The sequence below is a fragment of the Hypanus sabinus genome, chromosome 8 (assembly GCF_030144855.1).
Source record: "Hypanus sabinus isolate sHypSab1 chromosome 8, sHypSab1.hap1, whole genome shotgun sequence".
NCBI classification, from domain to species: domain Eukaryota; kingdom Metazoa; phylum Chordata; class Chondrichthyes; order Myliobatiformes; family Dasyatidae; genus Hypanus; species Hypanus sabinus.
Genome location: NC_082713.1, coordinates 35,571,136 through 35,582,341, shown reverse-complemented (window position 1 = coordinate 35,582,341; position 11,206 = coordinate 35,571,136). Strand labels below are relative to the sequence as shown.

Here is an 11,206-nt window from a genome sequence, read left to right as displayed (position 1 = left end):
GCCTGACCTTTATATGTGACCTTGTAACAAGACTCACTGGATAATGATTAAGAGCAGTAGTGTACATGTTTTTATTTGTTTCTTATCCCAGAGGCATTTTGCCCAGCTGCAGATTCCGAATGCAGCTCAAAGGTTATTGCAGGTGCAGGATCTAGTATCCTCAGGTAGTATACTACAGCAACAGCCCATCTGTGTATTTATATTCTAGCTAACACTAGAAAACAAAGATTTTGCTTCCTGAATAATTCTGGTGTATCTTATGAATTTTGGAATGCTAAGCACGAATATCACCATGAAATTTCCCTATCACACTCCATTTTTTAAAAAATTGAATTGAATTGAATTGACTTTATTTCTTACATCCTTCACATACATAAGGAGCAAAATCTTTATGTTACATCTTCATCTGAATGTTCTATATGCAATCAGAGTAATTTATAATAAATAGGACAGTCAGTGTAATACAGATTTCATGCAAATCAGTGTGAATTAATCAGTCTGATGGCCTGGTGGAAGAAACTGTCCCAGAACCTGTTGGTCCTGGCTTTATGATGCAGTATCATTTCCTGGATATAACAGCTGGAATTGATTGTGGTTGGGGGTGACGCTGGTCCCAAATGATCTTATGGGCCCTTTTTACACACCTGTCCTTGTAAATGTCCTGAATCATGTGAAGTTCACAACTACAGATGCGCTGAGCTGTCTACACCACTCTCTGCAGAGTTCTGCGATTAAGGGAGGTACAGTTCCCATACCAGGCAGTGATGCAGCCATTCAGGATGGTCTCAATCATGCCCCTGTAGAAAGTTCTTAGAATTTGGGGGCCCATACCAAACTTCCTCAACCGTCTGAGGTGAAAGAGGTGCTCTCGTGTCTTTTTCACCACACAGCTGCTGTGTACAGACCACGTGAAGTCCTCAGTGATGTGGATGCCAAGGAACTTAAAGCTGTTTACCCTCTCAACCCCAGATCCATTGATGTCAATAGGGGTTAGCCTGTCTCCATTTCTCCTGTAATCCACAACCAGCTCCTTTGTTTTTGCGACATTGAGGAACAGGTTGTTTTCTTGACACCACTGTATCAGAGAGATGACTTCTTCCCTGTCGGCCACCTCATTAGTGTTTGAGGTAAAGCCAATCAATGTAGTGTCGTTTTTTTTTAAACACTATTGAACAATTTATTTCCAATTGACATTAGCTTTACATAAATCACGTCACATTTCATTAGATGAGAACTGACAGAAGGTTTCAACTTCAGGTCTGCACTTGTTCACTCCCCAGGGACAACTTGTCAAATAGGTACTCTCCTCGACCATTCTCATTGGCTCCCAGTCTCCTCAGGTTGGTGATGTGATCTCCAAGCCTCTTCATCATCATCATTTGTTCATGCAGCAGATGTCTCGTCAGGAAGGAACACAGTTGGGGGTCACCGTGCTGAATGGCAAGCTTGTGCAGGTCCAGTAGACTCTGGTTCACATCCTTCTCCATCTGCAGAGCTCTGTGCATTGCATGACGACCATTAATCCAATCACTCTGCTCTGGTTTCTTTACGTCCTCCATCAAGATCTGGCCACCACGCAGATTCTGGAATGCTAGAAGTTTCTTAGCATGCTTCCATTTCTCATTGGACTGCTTCCTGAAGAAGTCAGCAAAGTGGTGCAAGGCAACATCATCCTGGTCAAAGTACAAGGACATAGAGCGATAAACATAGGAGGAATGGATTTCCATGTTAATCTGGTTGTTGACAGCAACCTCACATTCAATGTGGTAGTTTTGACACACTTGGGAACCCATCCTCTTCTGTACAAGAATCCACCTCACAACCACTCAGGAAGCTCCAAACAAACAAAAAGTTATCCAATGTAGTGTCGTTGGCAAATTTAATCAGCAGATTGGAGCTATGGGTCGTGATACAGATATGGGTATACAGGGAGTAAAAGAGGGCACTCAGTCTGCCTATAAGTACCTAAATTTGTTATTTCAATTCATAATTCAAGTAAAATGTGTCCTGAAAAGTTTTCTGTCTTGTCCAGGCATGCCTGGGCATACCTAGGCAGGGTGGATGCTACATGGCAGGACGGGTTTGATAAAGGCTATAAAAGCATCACACTCATACACACCATTCCATGCAACGAGTTTACATGTATATCAGTTTGCAATCATGTTGATATGCATCTCTATGCACATAGCATATTGTGGGTACACATTATAATAAAGTAATTGTACTTTCAGGAGTATTTGTGGTAGCAAAATGTCTCGCCAGTGATGCAACAGCCATGATACATTCTATTATATCTGTGCCGAGGATATGCTTAAATCTCAAAGATGGAGCAAGACTGCTCTTATTAAGAAAATCTATGAAGGTCTACCTTGGGAGTAAAATTGGTGATAAACACAAAGCCTAGGCCCCTCACCTTTGTTGCACAACATACGCTGCCGATCTTAGATCTTGGCTCAGAGATACTGAGAAGTGAATGTTGTTCACTGTCCCAATGATGTGGCGAAAGTAGAGTATCATGTAACAAACTGCTACTTCTGTCTTACCAGTGTGTCTGGTTTCTCTCCTAAAAACAAGAAATCCATTGAATATCCCAATCTCCCTTCAGCCTTGCGACCTGTGATGCATGATGATCATCTTCCAGTGTTGAAGCTACTAGAGACGTGAAGTCTGGAAGAGGCAGACAAAAATGCCATGATGCACGAGCCAGGAATGAAAAATATCTCTGACAGAGATACATACTTTGAATCCTTTATGTCGAGTGAGCTGCATCTGATAAACTCAATCTGAGTTAAATGACCTGATCAGAGACTTGGGTTTGTCAAAGTCAAAAGCAGAACTACTGCATTCAAAACTGCAAGAATGGAATCTACTGTCACCAGGTGCAACGATTTCTGCCTTTTGCAGGCACCCAGAAGTTTTGACGCAATTCCGGGAAGAAATAAGTCAAGTTGATCATCTGTCTTTCTGCACTGACATTAATGGGCTTTTGACTGTTTTGGGTTGCCAGCATGTCCCTCAACAATGGCGTCTTTTTATTGATTCTTGAGCCTGAAAGCTGTGCTGCTGCACACAGCACTGTCCATCTTTTAATACCAGTCGGCAATGCAGTACACTTGAAAGAAAACTACTGCAATTTGGAAGTCTTGTTGAAACACATAAAGTACAGCAACTATAACTGGAACATCTGTGGTGATCTGAAAGTAGTAGTGTTGCTACTAATGAATGCAGCTCTGATACAGCAAGTACTGTTGTTTCATTTGCAAATGGGACAGCTGTGTTAAGAATCTCATCACATTAAAAAGGATTGGGCACTCCGTAAGCAGTCAGTTCCAGGGCAAAAAAAGTATGACACATAATCCACTTGTAGACCTGACAAAGATATTTTTGCCTTCTCTTCATATAAAATTGTGGCTTATGAAAGATATTGTGAAAATGATGAACAAGGAATGTGATGGATTTTGATATTTGAGACAGCTGTTTCCCAGAATAACTGATGCCAAGATTAAGGAAAGCATTTTTGTTGGTCCACATGTCAAACGGATTATCAATGACAGGCAATTCAAAGAACTTTTATTAGGACTGGAGAGAATCACATGGAAGGCATTCATGGATGTTGTTAAAATTTTATTTTGGCAATCACAGAACACCAAACTTCATGCAACTGGTTGACAACATGCTTCATGCATACAAAATGATGAAATGCAACATGTCACTAAAGATTAATTTTCTGCATTCCCATTTAGACTTCTTCGCTGCAAATCTTGGTGCTGTCAGTTATGAGCATGGTGAAAGGTTTTGCTAGGATACTGCAATCTTAAAGAAATAGTATCAGGGCAATGGGAATCCATCAATGCTGGTTGATTATTGTTGGATTATTGTTGGAGAAGCCTCAGACATTGATTACAATTGAAAATCATCAACACAACATTTTTAGCTTAGTTGAACTGTTGCAAAGTGTCAGCAGTATTATGCAATTAAACTCATTATATTCAATAAAAGTTAATTTTTTGTTTCTTCAAATTTCTACATTATATAAGTAGGCTGAAATTACATTTGTGTTCAGCTTCAAGTGATCTGTCATAACCATAAAAAAACACTTCCAAAAAAAATTGAAATCCAGTGTAATTTATCTCATTGGTCTGCCTCAGATTACAGATCCAGTTACAGTTTGCTAACATGAAAATGACCCACTCATCCCAACACTTTCTTTTCTCTAACTATACACTAGGCAAAAATTTTACACAACACTTTGAGCTCTAACCTTGTATGAAGTTTCAGAAGAGCTGTGTTTGCATTCCAAGGTGGGGATAAAAGAAGCAGCTCTGAAGAAGTGAGGGAGTATAAAACAATATTTTTCTTACACTTTTCAAAAAATTATCATTTAACCAAGGTCACATTACAATAGTGCTCAAATTGGCTGCTTCTATTGAAATATTAACCATATAACCATGTAAGAATTACAACACGGAAAAAGACCATCTTGGCCCTTCCAGTCCATGCCGAAGGCTCAAAATTCAAAGTAAGTTTGTTATCAAAGAACATGCATGTCACCATATACAACCCAGAGGTTTATTTCCTTACGAGCATACTCAATAAATCCAATAACCGTAAGAGAATCAATGAAAATCCATACCAACTGGACATAACAATAGTGTGCAAAAAGTTAATAAACTAAGCAAATACAAAAAGAAAGAAAAATTAAATATACAAATAAACAAACAAATAAATAAACAAGCAAGCAATAACAATCAAGAACTGAAGATGGAAAGTTTTGAAATTGAGTCCATAGGAACATTACAGTGAAATTGAGTGAATTTATTACTTTTGGTTCAAGGCCTAAATCTGGTGCCGTGAGTCATGAGGCTCCTCTACCTTCTTCCTGATGACAACAGATAGAAGGGTCCCTGACCTCAGTGGTTGTGGTCCTTGGTGATGGATGCTGTTTACCTGCTACAAAGCTCTGTGCAAGTGTGCTCAATATAGGGGAGGGTCTTGCCCATGATGGTCTGGGCAGTATCCACTACTTTTGTAGGATTTTCCATTCAGGGCATTGGTGTTTCCATGCCAGGCACCACACATCTACAGAAGTTTGTCAAAGTTTTAGATGCTATGCCGAGTCTTTGCAAACTCCTAAGAAAGTAAAGGTGGAGTCATGCTTCTCTCAAAACTGCACTTGCATGCTGGGCCCAGGACAGGTATTCTGAAACAATAAGGAATTTAAAGTTGCTATTCCTCTCCAGCTTTGATCCTCTGATCAGGACTGGCTCAAGAACCTCTAGTTTTCTCCTTCTGAAGTCAATAATCAGCTCCTTGGTCTTGCTGACATTGAGTAAGAGGTTGGTGTTGTGGCACCATTCCTCCAGATTTTCAATCTCATATTCAGCTGTCAAAGTTGGTTTCATCGCCAACTGTGATTCAGCCAGTGGCAGTGGTATCATCAGCAAACTTGAATATGGCACTGAGCTGAGCTTAGCCACAAAGTCATAAGTGTAATGCAAGTAGAGCAGGGAACTACGCGCACATCCTTGTGGTGTATCTGTGCTGATGGAGATTATGCAGACACATTACCAATTCAAACTTACTGTGGTATTCAAATGAGGAAAGTGAGGATCCAATTGCACAAAGAGGTATTGAGGCTAAAGTCTTGAAGCTTATTGATTAGTTTTGAGGGGATGATGGTATTGAATGCCGAGCTGTAGTTGATAAAAAACCATCCTGATATATGCAGCTTTTCTGTCCAGATGTCCCAGGGTTAAGTGAAGAGCCAATGAGATGGCATCTGCTGTGGCCCTGTTGTGCTGGAGCGGATTCAAGTTGCTTCTTAGGCAGGAGTTGATATGTTTCATTACCAGCCTCTCAAAACACCTAATCACTGTGAATGTAACTGCTACTGGATAATAGTCAATGAGGCAGGTTACAATGTTCTTTTTGGGCACCAGTGTTATTGAAGCCTACTTGAAGCAGGCGATTACTTCAGACTGCTGAAGCAAGAGGTTAGCGATGGGTCCACCCTCCTGAAGGATGTTGGCACATCAGCCTTAGAGACTAAAATCACAGGTTCTTCAGGAGCTGTGGGAGTCTGTGATGGTTTATTCAAGTTTTGATGTTCAAAGCATGCATCGAATTCTTAACGCTCATCAGGAAGTGAAGTGTTGTTTGCCACCTACGTCACGATTTAACATGATAAAAAGTGAGAGTATTCAAGCCCTGTCACAACTGTTGAGCAACCTTCATTGATTCACTTGCCCATGACATGGTTTTCCAGAGATTGTACCTGGACCTCTTGGAACTCTCTTAGTCAAAAGACTTGAATGCCTCTGATTGTTCCCTCAGCAAATTATGGATCTTAAGGTTATGGATATCAGCAAATTATGGATCTCAGCAAGGCTTCTGGTTGGAGTAGTTTGTGGGGAACACACTCATCTATAACCGTTTTAATAAAGTCCATGACAACTGTGGTGTATTCATTTAGATCCACAGATGAATCCTTGAACATGGCCCAGTCCACTAACTCGTAGCAATTCCACGACAGCTCATCTACATCCATGCGGCCACCTTTTTGTGGAGCTTTGCTCTTTAGTTTATGCCTGTATGCAGGTAGGAGAAAGACAGCTAAGTGATCAGATTTACAGGTAGTCCCTGAGTTACGAACGTCCGACTTACGGACAACTCTTACTTGCAAACAGAGGAAGGAGAACACCGTCCGCCATTTTAAGTTGGATCGCGACACTGTCTGCTATTTTAAGTCATTGCCGTTGACACTGTATTTGGCTTAAATTTTTCTTCGCAAGATTCACCCTGACCACCCCCCCAACCCCCGTTCCGGTCGGCTGGTGGTGCAGTGAGATCAGCGCCGGGCTCCAGAATGGAGTTTGCCGACTTCGATCCAGTGACAGACCACTCCCATCCCGGGTTGATGTTGATCCAGTGCCAGGTTGATGTCGAGCTTGCAACTCAACCTTGTAAAAAAAAAACCACTGCCACCTCCAGTTTAAATTCCCATGCGGAGTATTGAGGAGGATCAAATACCCAAGCCCAGCACAGCCCCCACTTGTCTCATTTAACGTGTCTCAGTGCGATGGACTTTTGAATCCAGGGAATTCAGTGCGGTGGTCCTTAGGACTCAGCTGACCTCGGGAGCTGGTGGAGGTCGGGACCCACCGCCCACAGTGTTTCTGATCCGTTAATGGGAAGCGATCACAATTGAAAATAAAGTGGAAATAATAAAGTGTTTGGAAAGAGGTGAAATGCCAACGGTCATTGGAAAAGCGTTAGGCTACAGTCGGTCAATGATCAGAACAATTTTAAAGAATAAAGGATAAAGTGAGAATAATGGAAAATGTGAAAGGCCCTGCCCTGATGAAAGCCACAATTATTACTAAGCAATGCAGTGGTTTATTTATTGGAATACATAAGTTTCTTAAGTGTTTTATATGCATAGAAAGGTAAAATATATACTATGTACTAAGACAAATGTTTGACTAACTGACGCTAAATAATACTGGATGTACTTGTTCATACTTACATACAAATCCAACTTAGAGACTGACTCAGGAATGAAACTTGTATGTAACCCGGGGACTGCCTGTACTGAAATGTGCTGTGGGCATAGAAAGGTAGGTATTTCTGATCTTAGTATAACAGTGGTCAGTGTTTTGGGACCTCTGGAGCTACAGGTTATAAATTGATGGTAATCAGAGAGGGTTTTCTTCAAACAAACCTTTTTGAAGTCTCCAACTATGATTTGAAATGCATTGGGATATCTTGTTTGTAGATAGCATTATGCAGTATCTCAAGTGCTTGATTATAATCAGCCCCTGGTGCTATATAAACTGCAGTCAGGATTATGGAGGAAAACTTCCAAGGTGAATAGAAATGATGGTATTTAACCATTAGGTTTTCAAGGTAGGAGGAAGACAAGTTTGACAAAACCACTTCATTGGAGCACCACCGACATTTTATCATGAACACACACGCCTCCACCTTTTGCCTTTTCTGAATCAGCTGTTTGGTCCAACTGTAAATCGAGAGGCTTCCTAGTCTGATCATTATAACTGGCATACTGGTAGAAAGCCACATCTCTCTCAAGCATAGAACATAATACAGTAATTGCCCTCAGGTCCTCAGTTTTGTTCTCCAGTGACTGCACATTTGTTAACAAGATGCTGTGTAGAGGAGGTCACATCTTTCTGCTCTTCAGCCTGGCTTGGAGTCCACACCTCCTCCTCCCTTGCTTCCGACAACAGTGATGAACCTTTGTCCACCTAAAGGTGCCGTACCTGCTTGGTCCACTGTGTTCAGAAGATAGTGAAATCTACAGGTCATTAAGTTGATTTAAAAATACATTACTTTAAGGGACATTCCACGCTGCAGATTGCAGTGAGAGAAATTCAAAACACATACATTTAGAGGTATTGTACACAGCTCACAGAACATCACCATGGTTCACCAGCGCCATCTTGTTCATAAGTTCCGGTTTAAGATGGTGCTGGTGATGCCCAGCAACTACTTACTGGCAGCAAAATAGAAAAACAATAAAACTACTAAATGCCTTATCAATAATGTTTTATTAATTATGGTCACACCAACAATGGAGGCACGTGCAGAGGTGAGGCTAGGTGAGTGGAGGAGGTGGTGGAGGTGAGGACAAAAACATGGCAGAGGCAAGTGGAGGCAGGAGCGAGGGAAGTCTCAATGTCTGATCACCAAGTGCAGGGCTGAATTGGAAAGTTCAGGTACAGGCTGAATTGTAGTGGCAGGATCCATGCCCCATAGCTGACCAAAAGCAAGGAACAACTTGATGTTTGGACGATTTAAACATTGGGCCAGGTTGACAAAGTTAGGGTATCAGGACCGGTGGTGAGGACTGGCCGATTCTGCTTGGTTCTCCTTAGATCTGCTCGCAGCTCCATGACGTTTATTCGGCTCTGCACTGTACTGAGGCCATGGCCCTCTCGGGTGCGGTGATGTCTGGTTTTGTGTCTGTGGTCTCGTGACACTTACTTTGCTCTAAGATGAACTGAGGCGCCGGCCTGCTCCAGCTGCAGTGATGCCTGGCTTCATCTATTTTGTAAAACGTCACTTCTGAATGCTATTTTCCTACTTTTATTGTTTGCACTATTTTTTTCTCTGTGCATTCGCAATTTGACAGTCTTTTTTCCTTAATGGATTCTTTTGTGATTTCTCTGTTTTCTGCCTGCCTGTAAGGAGACAAATCTTAAGGTTGTATAATGTATACGTACTATGATAATAAATGTACTTTGAACTTTGAATTAGCCTTTCTTTCATAGATACCTGAAGTTAAAATGAGAGAATGACTTGTGGTGATGTCATGTCCCTTTTCTTTAATGAATCATTCTTAAGTCACTTCCTCTGTCCTTCAAGATCCCAAGAGTCGTGATTCCTGTTCTGTGTCATCTTGTGAATCACTAAATTCATCTGACCCCCTTATTAGAATTTGTTCTTGCTTCTAATGGCAATTCATTCCACTAGACTCAAGGACAGCTTCGACCCTGCTGTTATTAGACTCTTAAATGGTTTCCCCGTGTTGTGTCTGTGCACAACTACATATCAATTAAATATAAGTACGCACGCAGGAGATGGCTTTAAGTGGAATTGGGGTATTCACATTGCAGTGAGGTTGAGAGTCTAATGCGCATGCTTAGACAACAGCGTGTGCACAAATACCTAATGCTGGGGGGGGGGGGGAGTCATTGCACCATAAGAAATAAATCCATATATTACAGCTAGTATGATACATGTGGCGATAATAAACAAATTCCAATTCCAATAATGATGCTATGTGCTTATTGTTGGAAAGCATGTGTTTTATAGCATTTATCTTCAATTGCAAATCAGGATTTGAATCATTATTTTAATGATTACACTCAAAATTATTCACCAGCTAAGTCAATGAAACAATTTTTGCAAGTGGGATGTAAGATGTTGCACTTGCCACACAGCCTGCTTAAAAGTATTTAAATAGAGATGAATTTCTACGCAGTTCTGAAGCAAAGATTCACCCAAATCTGCCAGGAGATACGCACATAAGTAGGTGATTCATGGATATGGGCCAAAGACCAGCCTTTTCATCCCCACATACCTGCAGTATTTTGCTTGGTTCCATGGCAACTTCTGTACATTTCCCAGCTCGTCTGCCAAATGAGTCCTAAACTGGTTGCATCTGGTGCAAAGACTTTGATTCCATTAAAATGGATGGTAGAAACCTGCTGTGGGGAGAACTATGGTTTAAATCTTTGATTTCAAGAAGTTAATTTAAATCTTTAATTGTATATTTTTTCAGGTTTTTCCCAAAGTTTGTAATGAGTCCACATGCACAAATTCATCAATTGTGTTAGCTTCATTCTGTATAGGCCTTGAAGGATGGGGGTCCTCATTGGCAGTCAAAGCCTTTCTGTCAGCATAGTTGACACATTGTGCTGGGAAAGGCCCTTTGCTATGTTGCACTGCCATACAGTTTGCTAGTAGGTTGGAAACTGGTCTTTCAGCGCAAGGCAGCACTCAGGACTACATTGGAAGAACATGTTGCAGGGATAGGCAGCTAGTGATCTTGGAGTGGTGATGATTCAGTGAGTTCAAAATTTAAAGTACCTTTATTATCAAAGTATGATAACTTTGAGCTTCATCTCCTCACAGGCAGCCACCAAACAAAGAAACCCACATTAAAATAATGTGCAGAAAAAAACTAATTGTGCAACAACAAAAACAAGCAAACAGCTGAAGTTCACAAAACTGAGTCCACAGCCATGAAACCAGATGTCACTGTACCATATGATCAACTTCTAACTATATTCATAATATGTGGAGTCAGGGAACATATGCAGGATAGGTGGAAAACTAGATATAAAACAGCAACAAGGATTAAAGGTACTTATATGCAACTATCCTTGTGGAAAATGGGATTCCACAAGGATCTGTACTCCAATTCTTGTTCAATATTTATAAAAGCAATTTGGACTCCAGAATTATAAACGTTAAAACATACTTGGGAATTGGCATTCAACTGAGAGGTGCAGTCAGTGGACTGTGCAAGATTCAAGAAGATATAAATAAACTTGTGGAATAAGTGTGTAGGTGACAAATAGACCAACATAGATAGATCAAAGGTAACATATTTTGACAGGAAGGATAAGAGAACTAAATATTCAATTTTTCTACTCCAAAAGAAAGTTATACAAATTGTAAA

General features: G+C 40.8%; 1 protein-coding gene across 1 annotated transcript; it reads right to left on the bottom strand.

Annotated features, from left to right (window-relative positions):
* Positions 1 to 1,253: 1,253 nt before the first annotated feature.
* Positions 1,254 to 1,793, bottom strand: LOC132397883 (ferritin heavy chain B-like). Its single transcript, XM_059976638.1, has one exon. It carries the CDS (start codon positions 1,791 to 1,793, stop codon positions 1,254 to 1,256), a length of 540 nt encoding a protein of 179 aa, XP_059832621.1.
* Positions 1,794 to 11,206: the final 9,413 nt, after the last annotated feature.